Below are 20020 nucleotides of genomic sequence, written 5' to 3' on the forward strand. Positions count from 1 at the left end.
TGCTACCCCTCCCTCCCCTGTCCCTACTTACCAGCTCTGAGTCCAGCTGCAGCTCCCTGCTGCAGTGAATGGGAACTGTCCAAATCAAAGCTACCCAAATCTTTTCCAAAGATTCAGAGAGCTTCAAAAATCGATTCTGACCTTTTTATTGGTCTCCTGATTCGATTCGAATTCAGAGATTTGGCCACCAAATCTCCTCCGAATCGAATCAGCACCCAAAGCTTTGCACAGCACAATTAGTGAATTTCCCTAGCCCCTCTTTCTTCCCTTGGACTCTCCCAAAGGACTCTCATCCCCCTTTCTCCTTACAAAAAACAGTCCCAGTGTCTCCTTCAGGCTTTTGGGCCCTGGTTCTCACCATCACTTTGCCCAGTACATTTCTGACTCTTCCATACTCACCCCAGCCTACCAGACAGAGCTTGAGGATGAAATGCTCAAAATAGGAATTGAAGACCTCAACCACAAGCCTGTAGAGATTGTAGCCCTCAATACCCATCCATGTCAGGCAGCTCAGCAGGGAGAAGTGGAGGAAAATGGCACCAGTTTTGCAGGCTGCCTCACTGTCCATGGAAGCCAAGTGTTTGTTGATGAGGAAGCTCACGTCCAGAAGGAAGATGGCTGAGAGCAAGTTTATGTGGATGCTTATGTTTACAGCATGGTCTCTATGCTTCTTCCTGGAAAAGGGAATGAGATCTTACCCCTGTGCCTAGCTAAATTCCCAGATGTAGCAACCAGTGGCACGCCATATGGAGACCCAGTACTTTGAATCAAGCACCAGCCAGGGACACACAAGAGACCTGTGAGTTGGTGGCAGAAGCTGTGGGCTCAGTTCTTGATTCCACTTGTGTGTGGCTAGCTTCTGAATGTTGTGGGTGTCTGCATTCACCCTCAATTCTCTGCAGTAGTCTTAGGGGGTCACCTTGTCATTGGGATGCCTCATCTATCCTTTCCTTTGGATCATGCGTGTGGATGACATGATTTTGCCCCAAGATACTATATAAATTCCCAAGAAAAAACATCCCTTATTCTTGGTCAGCCCCTCATCAATGCAGTAGCAAAGATCTATTTATGTCTGTACTTACTATATATTTAATAATGGCCAAGGTGATTTTCAAGGTTATTAAAAACGACAGGTAATTTTCGAGTACCCACATGGACATATTATAAAGGGGGCTGGTGTCGAGAAGTCGGGTCCTCAGCATCTTCTGGGAATCACTGTCCTTCCAAGTGTCTCAAGTTGGGCCCCCAGAAACAGAACCATGCAAAGTCACTGGTCACTTTGCAAATCTTGGTCAATACTGTATCTAGTGGCAAAACAGTGGGATGCTGCATTCCTGGTGTAGTGTACTAGTCTAGCGGGAGTTCTCCATTCAGGCTGCTAGCTAATCCCCTCCCTTAAGCCACTGTGCTCTCTACCTGGAGTGCAGGAAGAAGATGGTGAAGACTGAAGCCACAGCAGAGATAATGCAGCCAATGTAGGTGATAATACTCAGGTACTCCTTGTGGATATAGTCTATCTCTGGAGAGGACACCTGAGAATGGAGAGAAGAGGGAGGATATATTAGAGGCCTCATGGGCAAGAGCTGGGTCCTTTTTCTGTGACCATGTAGTGAAGATATAGACACCTAGAAGGGAATATGGTACCCACCATCAGTACAGCAAAATAGGTGAGGTGATTGCAATGGCAGGTTGTCTGTTCATTACCCTTCTCTGTGGTACAGCCAATGTCACTCCAACTGCCAGAGCCATCTATGAGTGAAAGGAGAATTTGCTGTTACTGGCATGAGCTTTCAGATAGTCAGCTCAGATCTATTTATCTTTACAGAAAGTTGCTGTTATAAGATGGCTGCCATAGATTGCAAAAAACTTGTAATGAGGCCAAGGGAGTCTCATGCTATGAGAGTGATAACCTAGGGACTATCACCACCTATATTCATGTGGGCAGAAGGGCCTGGGGGGGAGATCCCTTGGAACATACATCGAGGGAACAACCTGATATTGATTTATTGGGATTCCTGTAAGTGCTGACTGCCTGAGATTGGATGAATATACAAGGAAGTACTAGTATTACTGTACAAGGCCTTGGTAAGATCCCATCTAGAATACAGCGCAGTTGTGGTCACCAGTGTTCAAAAAAAGATGGATTTAAGCTAGAACAGGTACAAAGAAACACCACTCAAATGGTTAAAGGAATGAAGACCTTTTCTTCTCAAAGACAGGACTTTTTTATCCTAACAAACACAAATTGAGGGGGAATATGATTATGTTTTACAAATACATTTGTGGAGTGAGTATTACAGAGGGATTAGGGGTGACTGGATATTAGGCTAAAAACAATACTGGCACAAGATCAAATGGCTAGAAACTGGCTATGAACACGTTTTACACTAGCAATTAGAAGATTACTTCTAACTCTAAGAGGAATGAAGGATTGTGATGTCTCTTCAGTAAAATGGTGAGGATTTTTAAGATTTTAAGGTTGAGTCATGTAAGTTTATGGAATGGAAGGTGTAATAGGATAGAGAGTTCTTGGTTCAATAGTCAGCAGGTATGATGTATGGAATCAAATTACTGCAATCCCCACATCCAAGTATGGAGGTAACTGGTATGTCTGGCTATCCCATACTTCATGGCTTTTGCTGATCACCCCTAGGGGCCAGGAAGGAATTATTTGCCCCTCATGAATGCTACTGTCTTTTGGAGGATTTTATTGCCTTCTTCTGAAGGATTGGGATGTTGGCTACAGCCAAGGCTTGGGGGATTTTTGACTGGGCTTCTCTGATGCTCCTTCTGATAACATAGAAAACTCAGAGGTCCCTGGCAAGTAGGTCTTGCTGATGGCCAAATTTGAGGTCAGGAAGAAATGTCCTTCTAAGTCATTTTGGCACATGCTAGGGTGGGTTTTGTCTGGAATGTGGGGATGGTCATTTCCTAGGATCTTCTGGTTTATATTAGCTAACTATTCTTCTGTAAATGCATTGGAAAGGTGTTGGCAGAGCTCTTGTCACCCCTGCCTTTGTCCATGGCATACTGCAAGGAGTTTCAGGTACTGTGCCTTGTAGATGTGTGTGTATCTGGAGGGGGTGGGGGATGCACTGGAGATTTGAAGAAATCTTTGGGTAAATAGTTGTCTATGAATACAGGGCACTGCACTTGATGGCCCAGGAGCTCTCATTCCAGTCTTACATTCCAATGAATGGCTGGGTTACGGATGAGGAAAGGCTAGTCTTGCAGAGACTAGAAATAGTCATGTGGGGAAGATGGTGCTTGAGTGAATAATGCAGATTTGAAAAAGACAAAGAGAAAGCAGATTGCTTCTCCTGTATATCCTGTCTTTTAATACAGGAATAAGTGGTCCTGGGATCAGGACAAGGCTCAATGCATTTTGAGGTTTAGACAAATTGCAGTGATCACTGCTTCCCACAGTCACTCATTAATGCAATCCAGGGTGTTAGATCAGGACAGATATTCATATGGGTGCTAAACAGACACTGGACTGATCCCATTCCCATACAATCCCATGACCCCTTGCATGGGATTCACACTAGCTGGAACAGCAAGGATGTTAGAGTCTTGGGATTCAGATAGTAACATGACTGTTGACTTGGTCCCTTCTCCAACAGTTAGACTAAGGCACTGTCTACATCTACAAAGTTTGCTGGCATAGCTACGCAATGAGGGGAGTTGAAAGGAGAGGCCTTTTGCAGGTACTGTTTCTGCCATTTAGGGAGAAGGGGTAGTGGAGCTGCCAGAGACCCCACTGCTGACCCCACATGCTGTGTGCTCCTAGTAGACTCTGCCAGCAAAGCTGTGGAGGCAGACCTCTAGTATAAACACCATTCACATCTGTGCAGGCTGCAAATGTGCCACCAAATCAACCCTTTAGCATTTTAAGCCTAGTGCAAACCATCTACAGAAGCCCGGAAAGCACCAGGGTATCTTTGAGATACTCACTGTTGGTGTTCACATCCCAGAACACGCACTGTGGGGTCTCATTCCTCTGAAACAAAAAGACCCTGGGCTGTGATCAGTGTGTACCTTTGGGCAAAAACATCACATGCCCCCAGTGGCTGGGGGGGCACAGCCACGCCGCTGCTGGCAGGAGCATGGTTGCAGTGAGTGGGGGAGCTCCTGCAGATGCTGCCGGCACTGTTGGCAGGGGGGGGAGGGGGAGCGTGGTGAACGCTGACCGTGGGTTAGCGAGTGCCTTTTTGCAGGGGGTGCACCGCCACGTGCAGGGGATGCAAGTGCGCCTGCGTGCACCTCCTACGCGTCACCCCTGCCTTTGGGTTACTCATGGGCAGGAAGCAGATAAAGAGGCAGGTGGGACAGGGAATAAGGAGCTCCCAGGAAAAAAAAAAAACACTGGTTCATGTCATGTGAAATGGGGCCAGAAACCAAAATGAATCAGGGGGCAGCGCCACTGGGGTAGATGGTGAGTTGACAGGTCTGAGCCTCCCCCATGAAGTAAACTGATTTTAGTGAGGCTGTTTCTCACACCTACCAGGAGCTGGTCATGGAAGAATGTGAGGACCAGATTCTGTGGGAGGTGCGAAACCACAGTGTTTGCCACGGAGATGCCAATCACCTTTTCACCGAGGACACGGCTGCTGTTCTGGTCCTGGAATTCATACAAAAGATGGTGACACTGCTGTATGAAAGTGATACCCGTCAAGCATGAACCTGTTAAGGGCCCCCAGATTTCAGATGCAGAAGGCTCCCTTGTCACCTTCCCCAGCAGAAAATCCCACCCCAAAGGCGATCTGCACACACGAGCTGCTCTCGTATGAAGGCTCTGGCTCAGCCAGCCAGGACCCATGCCCATCTCTACCCATGCTGTTCATCACCATCACAGATAATGTGGCAGTAACATAGGAGGTAGACATTGGGACACCAGTTGACCTTTCAGTGATACTGGCAATGGTCAGATTACAATCACCAACAGTTTATCTGCTCTAGTATCTGGGCTCTGATTGGAGTTAGGACTGGATAATTCAGGGAGAGGTGTAACTCCCACCCCCATCTCATCTTACTGTGAAATCCTCTGCCATGGGGCGGGGGAGGCAGGGCAAGAGGAGGACACTGTTTCTCAGATACATCCAGAGATCAGAGATCACTTAGGCAGGCTCAAGCAACAGGCAGGCTCAAGGGGGAGATGAGAATAACAGATTGGAAGTACCTTGAATTTGGTAACACTGATAAATGGTATTTATATACAACAAGGCATGTGGTGACAATATTATTTCAGCAGCAATTCTCAGCAGCTTGTTGGGGGTGGGGGTACAGGTATTAAGCTAGTCTGAATAGTTGGGAAATATAAGGACACACAAGGTAAAATAAGCAGTTTGTTCTCATCCTAGTTAGCCTGTTCTCAAGACACCCAGCATGAATGGGTGCATCTGCTCAGGGCTGGACTAGCTGTGGGTGCTGCAGGTCTGAACTGAGGAGCACTGGTAGAGCCAGTAGGAACCCCAGCTGGAACAGTAGGTCAGGATGCTTGGGTAGAGCTGGATCAGAGACCAGGAGGGGTTAAGCAGGATGGTCTGTAGCAAGTTAGAGTCCTTGCTGATTGGCAGAACAGATGAGCAGGCCAGGAACAGCAGAGGGGAGGATATGGAGATGCTGTGGGCAGGAGGTACCATCAACATTCACAGCTCCATTTTCCCCAGCTTTGTTCCCCTTCCCTTTTACCCATAAGCACCAGATTCATGCACAGCCCTGACTCAAGCTGTCATTACCTGGAAAAGGGACTGGCTGTTGATTTCCACCAGGAGCACTCTGGTCTCAGCAGCCTTTCCTCTGCCCTTGGCTTTTGCAAAGACAACACTGGGCATATTCATTTCAAATCCACGAACCTTTTTACCTGTCTGCAAAAGAAAGCAAAGCAACACCCACTATCAGATGAGAGAGCACATGGACAGACTGGGTAGGCTGGTGGGTTTAATGTTGAGGTTAAAGCAATGATGGCAACTTGTTTTTTTTTTAAATGTATGAAAATAGTTTCCATCTCCTGAGGGTATTTATGAGGGGCTTTAGGGCTAAGACAAGCCTGAGGGCAGCACCACCAAGTAAGCTTGGGATGGCTCCTGTCTCTCTGCATTGCAAATGCATCTGTCTGCCTTTTTGCCCCTTCTAAGATAAGGTCCCCCCCAACTTCTACCCTCCTCCCTGGGATAAAAAGGGGCTCCCAGGCCTACTCCCTCAATTATTACCTCCCCTCATGCAGGAAGTGGAGAGGAGGTTCCCTTGCCTACCCCTTCCCAAAACAGGAGCCTGGGGAGTGAGGAAAGGGACTGCTCTGATTTTTGCCCCCACCTTCTCCACCTCCATGACTAGCTTAGCTCAGGGTTCCTCAGAAAAGAAGTCATGCTTCCTGCTGTCAGTCATGGATGCAGCAGTAGCCTTCCCACTATGCTACTGATGAATCCCTACTTGCAGGGTCCTGGGCATAGCATGCAGGTGGTCTCTGCTGGGAAGTGGGAGTGATGTCACCGTGGGAGCATGAGAGATGGGACTTGCAGCTAAATCTCAGCCAGTCAGTGTGACTGATGTTCCAGAAAGTGCTGTCAAAGGTGCTAGTGGCAGAAAGTGAAAGCCTTTCCTTCCTTTTAGCTTCTTGCAATTGTAGTAGTCTCAGCATAAGAACTTCCCTTTAATTACATCCAGTGACCAGACACAGGATACGGGTCAGCCTGGGATGTGGTCAGAATCCTGTCTCTGCTGCAGATTGTGGCAGCGTTGCAGCCATCTCTATGAACCAGCATTGTGAGACTCCCTGTCTGTTATGTAAATGTATCACTCAGGCTGATGGTAGTGTGTGTAGGGGAAAGGGGGACTCTGTACAGCTTTATAATGCTGCAAGTGGGCAGAGATAATACAAAATCCTTAGTGCTCTAAAACTGTATCAGGAATGCAAACCAGGTTCCAATTGACTTATTAGGTACCTAAGTAGCACTTGGACATCTAAGGATCTAAGCACAATCCTATTCCACATTGAAAAATCTTTTAACACAAGCCGTGGTTGAGTACTCCTCACTGCTTTACTGACCTAGTCCCGTCAAGGATGAAGCCTGGTAAGAAAAGCAGTGGCATTTCAGGGAGTCGAACATAATCATACTTAAACCTTCCAGGTATGTCTACACCATGTTCTCAGCATGTCCTGGTAAGAAGGCTCCTTCTCACCAAAGCCATGTTGGGGACTATTCCTTGGAATACTTGAGAGAAGATCCTAGAAATACCCTGGGAGTGGCTTCACCATAACTTACCAGGTTTGGAACATGAAAGTTGGAGTTGGTGAGCGGGGGGAATGCTTGGCAGTGTCATCCCAGCGCTCACTAAGGATGTGATGTAGACATACCCAGAGCTGTCTTTGTGCCATTTCAGTACTGCCTAGATGGAAAGGGATCTGGCCCTCCATAAGCAATGGAGAGGGAGGAGTACTTGGAAACACATTCCATGTGGGTCTGCAAGCCAAGTAGTTGTCCCAGTCCATAAAATATCTACAAGTAGAGCAGTCTCTGAAATCTGATAGAGAGGATCTCATTGCTGGTTACTGGTGTTAGAAGCTTGTGCCTACAAAAGCCTCTGCTCAGTCTCTGGAGTCTTGTTTGGGTCTCTGAGAGTGAATTCACTCCCTTCTCCTCCCTGGGCCAACCAGCACTCACCTCCCGTTCAGATGTGAAGGAAAGATTCTGAGAAGCCTTGTTGGGTCCTATCTTCCAAACAGTTGCAGATATTGTTGTCTCCTTGAAAGCCTTACTCTCTCCTTCAAACTGTACTTTTTCTAGCTTCCCTTCCAAATGAAGAAGTTTCCTGTTGTGACAGAAGGAACAGGGGGTAAGTCAGAGATGTTAGGATGGAGAAGACCCTGCCTGTGCTCTGAGGGCTACAGTAAACTGAGAGAAGGCAAGGGCTTTGGTCAGTGCTCCCTGCCCCTCAAAAAAGACTATCTTTTGGCATTTGAGGCTCTAGAGAAAATGATGGCATGAGGCCATGAACTGAAAAGAGAGGGCATGGAGACATCTGTGTACTGTACTCACTTATATTGTGATCTGGAGCTGCCAGTTCTTCCACTGGGCATAGTAGGAGTCTTCATGAATTTTGCTAAGTTACTTAATTCATGTTCAATGTCATGTACTTGAACACCTTGGTCTGTATTTTTATGACCTGATGTGAAATCAAAGGAGACAAAAGTAAATGCCATGATCAGCCAGGCCTTTGGAACTTCAACTGGTTGTACTTGGATAGGCCAAAGTTGGCAAGTCAGCGCTCATCAGTTGAGCAATGTTGGCTCATCAGTCAGGGCTGATGAGCTTTGGGGAAGATTTCCCAAGGAATGTAGGTGCCATAGGGCATGTCTACATGTGCACTTATGCCAGCTTAAATTTACTGTACAGTAAGCTGGAATATGCCACCGTCTACATGTGCAGGCATTAAAGTGCATTAGCACTGTGTGTGGACTGACTTGGGACTAAAGTTAGTCTCAAGTCAGTCCACTCATGAGTGTTACTGTGCAGTGAGGCATCTGCAGATGCGTTACTGCACGGTAACTAATTGGGCATACACTTGATACCTGAATGATGCAGGTATCAAATTTACACTCAAGTTGGCATAAGTCACCATATTTACTGCACTGTACAGGCAAGCATGTGTAGACTCATGCCCATACTGTACAGTAATTTCAGTTACTGTGCAGTATATGTGCACATGTAGACACACGTATAGTTACCTAGTGGGATTTTTGAAAAGCACCATTGTCTCAGTGGAAGTTAGGTCCCTCTGCACTTCATAAACTCCCAGTAAGAGTTAGTCTGCCTCTGAAGGCACCTAATGAACTTCAGAGACCTGCTATTTTAGGGCTGAGCCACTGGAGACCCCAAGAAACCCCTGCTTTCTATAGGGAGTGCTCTTCCTCTTCTCCTACTCCACTGCTTAGGGAAAGCTCCTGGGCTGCTCTCCAGAACACGGCAGAATTCTAGAGTGCAGCTCATGGCCACTCTAACACCCTGTGACAACTCCCAGAGCTGGCAGGCTCTTGTGGGGCTGACCTATACTAGAAATTAAAGTATGGTGCACTACTGGTGTACAGAAGCATCCACTGAAAGCCTCATACAGCTATAAACTGAGATTTCCAGGGCTGCTGAAGCCAGCACAACTGGTTGTTAGACATGTAGCCAGGTATACAGGACATTTCAAATAGATGAGGCACTGCTTTATGGCATACAAGGCACTTGCAGCCATCTTTTCTAAAGCAGTCACTTATTGCCGATGCTCAAGCAGAGATGCTTTGGGCTGGCTTTCCAGTGGCACTGAAAGCCCGCTACTAAAATGATCTGAAGTGGAAGGAGATGCCAGACAGCTTAGGAAATCAAGCCTAAAGTGTTGCATGTCACACCCAGAAACAGAGGGACCCCAAATCAATGGCCAATTAAAAAAAAATAACATTCTTGGCTTCTCCACTGGTTAGACCTGGAAACTAATTACCCTTCTCTGTTTCCGACTATAGGCTCAGCTGTATTTCACATCACCTGGGGTTTCCCCATCCATGGATAGACTTAGCTAACCCTGCTTAGCTTACAAGACTGAATACTACAGGAAACTTGAGATAGAGCTGTTGATGTTTTTGCCTATTGAAAATAATGTTGATTAGCTTTACCTTTGAAGGAGAAAGAGTAATTAACTGCACTGCTAAGAGCATTCTTTTGACCCTTTTCATAGGTGTAGGACACATTGAACAGCATGGGAATGCGAGATGAGTTCCTTGGAGGGTCTGCTCTTAGAGAGTGGAGGGAAGAGTTTACATTTCTGCTCAGTGTATAATTGCTTTTTCCATATGTGATGTTGAAAAATCCACTTCTTTGATACACATAGAGGCAGAAATGATAAATTCCCAAATGGTCTGGCAAAGATTCATTGGTGTTGCCTGGTATAAATGGTGCTTTTATCATCAGTTTGTCAGCGCTGTTGTCAATGGTGATGTTCTCTTTGTGAAACTTGCCAACAAGATAACTTCTCTGTGTTTGATTTCTTTCGGCACAGAATTGGAAGTCCTCATCTTCGCTCCTGCTTCTGTTGATCCCTGTGTTACATAAAAGCACAGAAAGTCTACCTCAGCATGAGGAACTCCATGCTCTACATTGCCCCAACATTATATACCTCCTTAGTGCTCCCATGCTATGCTGTTCCATCAGTTATTATTTGTGTTACAGTAGGGCTCAAGACACCCCAGAAAGATTAAGCCCCATCATGCTAGGTACTGCATAAAAGGAGTCAGCCCCATTTGTGAACATCTTAGAACTCCTATACATGTGGAAATCTAGCATGTTGGAGCAGAGCTCCATCACATGTATAGGTACCCTACATGGCTCTCATCACTAAGGTATGCGAGTGCCCCATTATCTTTAACCTACCTCTACAACACCACTCTGAGGCAAGGAAGTAAAATTATCCCCGTGTCTGAGGTGGAGAACGAAGGCAAAGTAAGACCCAGGTGCTTGTCCAGGATCACCAAGAGAAGCTGGGACTAGAGCCTGCTCTCATCAGGCTAAGGCCCTCCTCTATCCCATGGACTACGACCCCAATCCTGTGCAGTTACTAACTGCTGAGGTGATGTGTAGGAACACCCTGACATGTCCTGGAGTGAGGGGGCAATTCAGTCTCTGTCACTTTGGGTCTCAGGGAACTTGAAGTCCCTGTCCCTCTCTTGCATTGTCTTCACAGACAGACACCCCTGAGAGATCTCACTAGTATATTTCCAGATTTGGAAAGTGTGTACTTAGCAAAGGCCTGCCCAGGACAGCCCCACAGAGAATCAGAGAGATGGAAAACCCCCAGAGCATCTTACCTTGCAGCAGGAACACAAGGGCCAGAAGGAGGAAATTCATCCTGGCTAGTTCTCTCTGCTCTTGATTTTCCTCAGTGGGAGAACCTATGCTTTGGTACCTAGAAGGACATAAAAAAAGCAAGTTTCTATGCAGAACACCAGGAGTATATCACTCATCCTCAGTGCAGGTCTAGAACAGACAGCAATGCCTGTACTTCTGTTTCTATAACCTCAGACTTGTGCTTAATTGCGGAATACCACCAGGTGGGGGGAAGTGACAGAGGCAGGAAATATAATCCTTTAATATTCAGGCACAAAACTGAACTGTTATTCAGTGTTTCAAAGCTACCTGAATAGGAATATGGAGATACTTTTGAAAATGTGGAGCTGTAGTTCTGTGAGTAAGACAGCCCGCCACCAGAGGGAGATCTGGGTTCTGAAAACCAGGTAAAATTTAATTGAGGAACAGAAACAGCTTCATACAATGAGTGAAACAAAAGAAAGACTGATCCTTTAAAAGATGAAAGATTATACTTATATGAGCCAAAGAGATCCCTATAGAGGGCTGTATTAGCACTGAGATTCACTGCACCATGATGCCTGCCAGCAAGCCAGACAGAGTGCATGTTTCATTGTAGTTAGTCACTGAACAAAGAAAGCTTTCTCCTCCGGCCTCCTACAGTTCAGCTTAGCATATATTATATGCATCAGCAGCAGTAACAAAAGCAAACCAAAACTGAGAAAGTGTTTGGCCAAATTTAGCGTTTTATTTTCAGGATTTTCATTTTTGTACTTCAGCGGGTTGGAAATGAAGAGCCAGACTGACAGCTAGTGTGGATCAGTGGGGCACTGGTGAAATCAACAGAGCATTGCTGACTACTACCAGCTGAGGACAGTTTTTAGCTACTTTGGGTCTAGTAAAATGGAGTACATCAATGGAGAAAAATGTGAGGGAGTCACACTATCCATAAAGAAAAGAGAACAAGGTACAGACAAAATGAATAGCCTATGGATAGATGGAAGGAATGGCGTGTTCTCCAGAGAATGCATGAATTGTTAATGCTAGTGGACAGCTCTGGACGGCAAGTCCCTGCAGCAGCAGTTCTCTGTTTATCACAGAGCAGCCACATTTACACACACTGTCCTGCCAACATGTTTTCATGCTGAATTAACAGAAACACCCTAGGGGCGAGAAGAGCAGTTTGGTTCCCATTGCCTGGTCCAGCCTTGGCTTCCCTTCTGCCAAGTCTGCCAGTTTCATCTGCAATTTGTGTAGCAGAAACTCTCATCACTGGGAACTTTGCTGTGGCTGCCCGACTTGTCCCATCAGCTAGTAACAGCAACTGGGTCCCCAGGCTGGATTGGGGCACCAGGACTTGATTCTCATTGAAACTAAGGCCATGTGCAGACATTACACTTTTACTGGTAAGTGATCAGAAACTTAGAGGGACCCAGCCAACCTGCCCTTTCCACCTACCAAAGGGTGAATGTGTGTGCCATTTACTGCCGATCTAAACTACGCCATTTACAGAAAACTGTGTACCTTAAATTAATTCTGCCTTGACCTTTTTGAAAGTCTGTACCTAGCCTAAGGCATTTACACTCACCCATCAGGCTGCAAAAGTGACAGAAGGGAACCTTTATAAATGAGAATTGGAATCCTCTATTTCTCATTGCTAATATCCTAAACAGAGATGGGCAAAATACGGCCTGCAGACTGGATCTGGCCTTCCAAGCCTTTCTATCCAGCCTGCAGGGCCTCCCAAAATTTAGAAAATTAATTATTATCTTCCCCTGGCTGCCTGTCAAAGATGACAAGGCACCAGAGGCAGCAAGACCCAGGGGGAGCCAGCAGCAGGACCTAAGGGCAGCAGGACCCAGCAGCAAGGTCCCCCCTGCTCTGCCCCCCCCATTCCCAGCACCCCGCTCCCCGGTCGGGGGCTGGCAGGGGCTCTACGGAGCTGAGCCAGGATGTGTCAGCAGGGAGAGAAGGGAGCCAGCCCAGTTCCATAGAGCACCTGCTAGCCCAGGCCCCCTGCTCCTGCTGCCCCACCCTGGTCCCCCACCGGCCCTGGCCCCGGGGCACCAGCGCAGGCCCTGCGCTCCTGCCTAGCTGTTGCTGTGCTCCTGCTCCCTTGCACCTGCCACCAACACTTCCCCACTTCCCCAAACTGAAAATGCTTCTCCCCCCCCCTGCCCCCCCCCCCCCCCCCCCCCCCCCCTTTAGCCACTCCAGCATCATGTGGTTCCTGGCTGCATCACCACCACAGGATGCAATAGGAGCTGGCCTGGCCCAGCCCCTGTGATTCTCTGCTGGCTCTATGCGGTGCCAGCTGGGCCAGTTCCAGCTGTGTTCTGCAGACCTAGCCATGCAGCTGGGAATTGTGTGGTGCCAGCATGGCTGGCAGGGAGGGGGGAGGGGGGTAGGGAAGCAGTGGGCAGGAATGTAGGGAAGTGGTGGCAGACAGGAGGGGGAAGTGTCAGTGAGTGGGCAGGTGGGTGCATAGGTCCTGTGCTGGTGCCCCAGGGCCAGGACCGCAGAGACCCAGGGCTGGCAAGAGTGCTGGCAGGGGTTCTGTGGTAGCAATGAGGGAGAGGTGTGTGTGTATGTTTGTTGGGCGAGTCCCACACACACGCCCCACCATACACATGTACCCTCCCCTTGCACTGCCATAAACATGCACCCACACCCCCTACACACGCCCCATACCCACTGCCCACATCCCCTCACACACCCCAGCCACCCTCTCCCTTCACAAGAATAAGGCTTCATTTTAAGCTAGTATACAATCACTTCTATGTACACTATGCAAACACATGTAAGTTAGGACAAAAATATTTTTTGAAATCAAATTAATGAATGTTGTAGTAGACATTTGATTTTTAGAATATAATTTGGTATTTCTGGTTCCAAGACGACAAAACCCCTTGCTGAGAAGAGTACTTCTGGGGGCAAGAGGAGGGACTTCTGGTGGCAAAGGTCAGGGGTTGGAGGGCGGGACTTCCAGTCCCAAGTCTGCAATCAGGGGGTGGGCGCCTGCCCAGGAGCGGGGCTACCCATGCAGACCTCAACAGCTTGCCAAAACTTGCCCTCCACCTGAAATGATTGCCCGTCCCTGTCCTAAACCCATGAGTCCCCCTTAGCTATATTAAAGTCACAGAGCCTGATTTACACCAGTGAAAATCAGGTGTAACTCTCCTGGGGTTTGTGTACACAGAGAGGTTAGTGTGCAGTAACCAAGGGTACAGAATTACAATGCAGTAGCTCCTCAGCATGAATTGCCTATGTGGACACTGTTAGGCCAGACTTACCCTGTAGCTTAGTCAGGACTGAGGGCACCTACACACGTGCCTGACACCTGCTCTGACACATACTAATTATCATGTGTCAGAGCAGAGCAGACTCAATTAATTCCCCTTCTGCTAATTAGCTTGCTCCAGCAGCCTCAGTGTTACATGTACCCAGTGCACCCACACTTCAAAATGGAAGCGAGGACGCTTTAACTAAAACTTGTTGAACGAACTTTAAAGTGCCCCCACCGCCATTTTGAAGTGTGGGATACTGAATACATGAGATTCTGCAGGCGCTTTAGTTAGAACGGCTCCCAAGAACTGCTCTAACTAACCGCCCTACCCCCAACCGTGGAGCATGTGTAAAGACACCCTGAGTGTCCACATGGGGAGTTAATGTGGAGTAACTAATCTCATACCTGCCTTGTTGCAAACAAACTTCCCCCTGTGGAGAAACCATTGAGACCTGTGGAGACACTCTGAAAACTGGTAGCTCCATTTGATCCAGTGAAGTTCTTCCTTATCTAAACTGTGTTACTGAGGAGAAAATCCAACCTGTGGAACTTCTCATTCAGACATTAGGAAGAAGTCATATCTGTTGGTATCCCCAACAGATACGGTATCCCCAGTTCAGTAGGAACAGGAAAGTGGTTTTACCTCTGTATATGGCACTGTTGACACTGAAAATGAAAAGGTGTACAGTTCTGCTGCAGATGTACTAAAAGAGATGCTGAAAAAGTGGAGAAGATGTGAAAAAAAGAGCCACAGGAACTATTTGAGGGCTGGAGAAAATGCCTAACAGCGAAAGATTTAAAGAGCTCATTCATAGATTCATAGATGTTAGGGTCGGAAGGGACCTCAATAGATCATCGAGTCCGACCCCCTGCATAGGCAGGGAAGAGTGCTGGGGTCAGATGACCCCAGCCAGATGCCACTCTAACCGATGACCCCAGCCAGATGCCTATCTAACCTGCTCTTGAAGACCCCCAGTGTAGGGGAGAGCACCAACTCCCTTGGGAGCCCATTCCAGACCTTGGCCACTCTAATTGTGAAGAAGTTCTTCCTAATGTCTAGTCTAAATCTGCTTTCTGCTAGCTTATGGTCATTATTTCTTGTAACCCTCAGGGGTGCCTTGGTAAATTTTCTTCACCAATTCCCTTCTGCGCCCCCATGATGAATTTATAGGCAGCCACAAGGTCACCTCTCAACCTTCTCTTGCGGAGGCTGAAGAGGTCCCAGTGCCCTAGTCTCTCCTCATAGGGCTTGGCCTGCAAGCCCTTAACCATACGAGTGGCCCTTCTCTGGACCCTCTCCAGGTTATCCGCATCCCTCTTGAAATGTGGCGCCCAAAACTGCATGCAGTATTCCTTTCTGTTTATCAGAGAAAAGTGACAGATGATTTGATTTGACAGTGCATACGTACTTTCAAGGGTTAAAATGCTGGGAAATCGGGCTTTTGAATGCTAGTGGTAAAAGACATAACAAGAATCAGCAGTTAGAAGTATAGCAGAGAACCTCAAAATTAGATCTAAAATGCAAATTTTGAACACAGGGTGATTAATTACAGGAACAAACTGCAAAGGGATGGAGGGTACAGACAGATGTAACAACTGAACATGGTGTGCACATCAGGGGGATTTTGCTGTATTCTGATAATTCTGCCATATGCCCGTGTTGGCCTTCTATAACATCAAGAATAGAATTTGGCTTATGCCCTATAACCTCAGTCCTAACCCACCAGGGATTTGAAGGATCAATAATAGGAACAAATGATCATTCCATATACACATTATTTCTTGCATACTGCAAGTCTCATCATGCTTCAGTTCAGCCAGTGCTTCTATACCCAACATTTCTGCCACAGCTGTGTTTCTATGACTACTATGCTGTATTACGTCTGATTTCTGGCTGGCTCCTATTTTCCCTTCCTCCTATTTTGATTCGTAGCAACCCTGAAATTATACTGAGGCAAAATCAAGCACAAGAGAGGAACAGAATGTCCTGACAGCTGTGCAGTGGCTTATGCAAACTAAGCTACTGGTTTCAGTCCTGATCCTACAGGACATTTAGCCACAACACAAAACCTGCTGCTGCAACTGGCTATAGTTTCCCACTGGCTAGACTATAGACTATAAACTCTAACTAGACAGGTTAGACTATAATTTTCCTTCATAGGATTTTTCTTCTTCTTTTATGCAGCTGGCTGTTGTCAGAGTTGGGATATGGGACTGGACTGTGCACTGGTCTTTTCTTATGCTCCTTGAAGGATGTTCTCTCTTCCTACAAGCTGTGCAACCTTATTGGTAACTTCAGCCAAGATGCCAAGTGCCAGTGGGCCATAGGGACACTAGCTGGTACGCGCTAGGAAAGCTTGCATTCCTAAGGGCAGTGAGAGATAGGAAGCCCCCTGTCCTCAAACTACCAAATGCCTTTTACAGGAAGACCAACTCATGGATTCTTTGTCAGTTGTGCGTGCCCGTTCATTCTTTGTTTCCTGTCAAAGAACGTGATTTTTTCCTTGAACACTTTTTCCCTTGTTCTATTGCTCTCGTTCTCCAAGGCTGCAAGGTCTCACAACAGGTTCTTTGCATCTTGTAGTGAAGCCTTGCTCTCAGATACTAAAACCAACCATCACAGTCTTGTTTATTGCTTGAAGTGCTGAAACATTTAACATGAATGCAACCTAAAAATGGAAGAGTGAAAGAAAGGAAAAGGGAGAGAAAGAGGTAAGCTACAGGCAGAAACTTTATACAGCCTGCTAGCTCAGTTGATGGTGGGGGTTTAGGATTGTGACACCCCCAGAGAATGTTACAGCTGTTGTTATTTTATTTAAGCAGTGGCCCAAAGCCCCAGCTGGGAATCATGACCCCAGATCCTCAAATTCCTAGATCCTCAAGGACAGAGCCCTGTCAGTTTGTTCTTTCCCTCACCTCCCACTCCTGCCTGCACAACATAGCTCAGTCAGTGTGTTACCTACTCCTTTCTCAGGATCTCACATCAGACTTTGCAGCCACACCTTCATACCACATAACTAATATAACATTTTGTTGTGAGGCTGTATTCATATTTTCTTGACTGATGTTTTGGGTGTGATTGGAATCCTGCTCACACTGGCGCAAATCAGGAATAACTCTCCAGTTTGTGGATTATGTAATACATCATTACATAAAAATAAGAACTATATGTATGTTGTTGCTGTAACCTTGTATAAAGACAGACTTGCAAGGCCAAACTCCATGTTTTGGCTGATTTAAGCAGGAAAGTACTAAGTACATAAAATAGCTGAAATCCATAACCATAAAGAATGGCATTCAATGTCAAGAGTGAAAACTTGATAATTTATGAAAAGCCAATCCTAGTTAAATAGTGAATGTGGTATTATCTTCTTATAAAGTCTTCACTAGTGGGGGTAGGGGGGAGGAGTGGAACTGTGGGTATCTTCATGATCCACCCCTTTCATTAACATATACTTAATGAAACTGTAGAAAGTTGCATTCCATTAATTATTCTATATCTGTGATTGGAAACCTGGAGAAGATTGGAGGGGAATATTGTTGCAGAAACTGAACAACTAACAAGAACTCATGGGCTCCTGCAGTACTGTCTTCACCCATCCTCTCAGGCAAGAGTATGTTTTTGCATTTCCATTGCCTGATCTGAATGCCAGTTAAATGTTTGTTTAGCTTTCCAATAAAACAGTCTCTTGAGAACAGACAGGAGTGCTCAATCTCTATTTCAGGGCCCTGCCCAAAAAATAAGTTCCCTTTGTCTCAGTTTGGGGACAAAGGGCTTCCCTGCAAACTCCACTGGGATCAGCTGAATTTTACTGGTATAAATCCAGTTAAATGGAAATTAGACCCATGCCCTCTGGACTCCAGTGAAATCAATGGTAAAGCCTTTTGCACGCTTCAGAAAAGCCAGGATTTCCTCCCTGTCTTGCATGAGGGGCCATCTGCCCTGTGGTTCACATGAGGATTCCCTGCTGTTTGGATGCCACCACCACCTTTTCGAAGCAGAATCACTAGCCCCTAGCTGAACCACGCTGCTTATAGCACCAAAAGCATCTGAGCCCTTGGCCCCTTGGATGTGCCTATGTCTCCCTTCATCTGCACTGCTGCTGGCAGGCTGGCTGTACCCAGAAGAACCAAGGCTTTATTACTGGTTTTGGAGTGAATGACTTGTACCCCCTGTCTATAGCATGATGGCATGGATCCAGCACGCACATGAGGGATAAAGGGAAGAGGAATAGACAATAATTAGGTAAGAGAGAAAATTTAAAACAAGCAAACCATGCCTTCAGCCACTGCTAAACAGTGGTCTTTCTGACACTGCTAGTCTCCACCAGCACAGCAAAACCCCCCAGATTGCAAAATGTTCTCTTCAAAGAGCTAGCATTCCTGGACTGAAAGCCAGCAAAGTCTCCTTACTAACATGCAACTTACACATGAACCAGATGCTGCTTAACCCCTGGGGTGCATTACCCTCTAGTTTATTTTTAAAGGTGTTTAATTTAGCTAACCACAAAGAAAAACAGTACTGATCAGCAGTGCAAACAGAAGCCATTAACCACCCTACACCCTACAGCAAGGCCAAAGCTTGGAAACTCTGGCTTATTACAAGTGTCACTTTGCTTAATGCTGTCTCACACCATTTTACTTTTCATTCCATCCAGGAAGAGCACACATCAACTGCTGAAACTTCCTTAGCCTGACAGAGTTTTTGAACCCGAAAGCTTAATTAAAAATTGTTCTCCAACTATTTAAGTTGGTCTAATAAAAGATATCAGATTCGCCCAAAGAACCTTGTCTGCCTATGTCCTTAGACCACCACAGCTACAACCTGGACCCCTGTCTCACTATTTACACTATTAGCTATGCCAGGATGGGAGGCACAGGGCAGGCAGGCAGCTGTTTTGAAACAGTTTCGGATAGGGAATGCTGGCTGTAAGGCTTTCCCAGGGAGAGTGCTGAGGGCAGGGGAGAGGAGGGAAGAAGCCTCCAGTTGAAAGCAATAGTTGATCTGTCCGCTGAGTTCACATAATCTCTCTGGGCACTTGCCCATGTTACACCTCTCCTGTTACCACGTTACACTTTTCCTGTGTCCACATGACAAAAATCACCATTAAGCTAGCTAAATAGCGTCTGTGTATCCAGGGAACTTCTGGAGGGACTAGATGTATTTAAATCCGCAGGTCCTGATGATCTCCACCCCAGAGTGCTGAAGGAACTAGCAGGGGTCATTGCGGGACCTCTGGCACAGCTCTACAAGCACTCATGGCGCTTGGGCAATGTGCCGGAGGACTGGAAAAGGGCCATTGTGGTCCCCATCTTCAAAAAAGGGAGGAAGGAAGACCCAGGAAACTATAGGCCTGTGAGTCTTACCTCGGTCCTGGGGAAGCTTTTCAAAAGAATTATCCTGGCACATGTCCAGGAAGGGCCAGCAGGAGAGGTTATGCTCAGGGGCAACCAGCATGGGTTCATTAGGGGCAGGTCTTGTCAAACCAACCTGGTGGCCTTCTATGACCAGGTCACCGAGTCCTTGGATGCAGGTGTCACAGTGGATATAGTCTTTCTGGACTTCAGGAAGGCCTTCGACACGGTCTCTCACCCCATTCTCAGTAAGAAACTAGGAGGCAGTGGTGTTGATGCCTACACGGTCAGATGGGTCACTAACTGGCTGGTGGGCTGCACCCAGAGGGCGGTGGTGGACGGATCTTATTCGACCTGGAGGAATGTGGGCAGTGGGGTTTCCCAGGGCTTGGTCCTCGAGCCCGCACTATTCAACATCTTCATCAGTGACTTGGACGAGGGGGTAGAAAGCGCCCTGTTCAAATTCGCACATGACATCAAGATGTGGGGTGAAGTGGGTATACTAGTAGGAAGGAACAGGCTGCAAGCAGATCTAGAC

The 20020-nt window shown here is 46.8% G+C and overlaps 1 protein-coding gene across 3 annotated transcripts in view; it reads right to left on the bottom strand.

Annotated features, from left to right (window-relative positions):
• Positions 1 to 20020, bottom strand: part of ADGRG1 (adhesion G protein-coupled receptor G1) — a 32166-nt gene that overhangs the window by 3178 nt on the left and 8968 nt on the right. Inside the window, exons 1-11 of one of the 3 annotated variants that reach the window (XM_025199743.1) lie at positions 16743 to 16766; positions 10844 to 10941; positions 9656 to 10078; positions 8040 to 8166; positions 7665 to 7812; positions 5739 to 5867; positions 4505 to 4621; positions 3955 to 4000; positions 1649 to 1749; positions 1417 to 1532; positions 400 to 674 (exon numbers count right to left, since the gene is read on the bottom strand). In XM_025199743.1, the coding sequence (XP_025055528.1) occupies positions 400 to 674; positions 1417 to 1532; positions 1649 to 1749; positions 3955 to 4000; positions 4505 to 4621; positions 5739 to 5867; positions 7665 to 7812; positions 8040 to 8166; positions 9656 to 10078; positions 10844 to 10883 (1522 nt within the window). In that variant the 5' untranslated portion in view covers positions 10884 to 10941; positions 16743 to 16766. The other 2 variants (XM_014518310.2, XM_025199744.1) reach the window with 2 other exon arrangements.

This window comes from Alligator sinensis, unplaced genomic scaffold (assembly GCF_000455745.1).
Source record: "Alligator sinensis unplaced genomic scaffold, ASM45574v1 scaffold203_1, whole genome shotgun sequence".
NCBI classification, from domain to species: domain Eukaryota; kingdom Metazoa; phylum Chordata; order Crocodylia; family Alligatoridae; genus Alligator; species Alligator sinensis.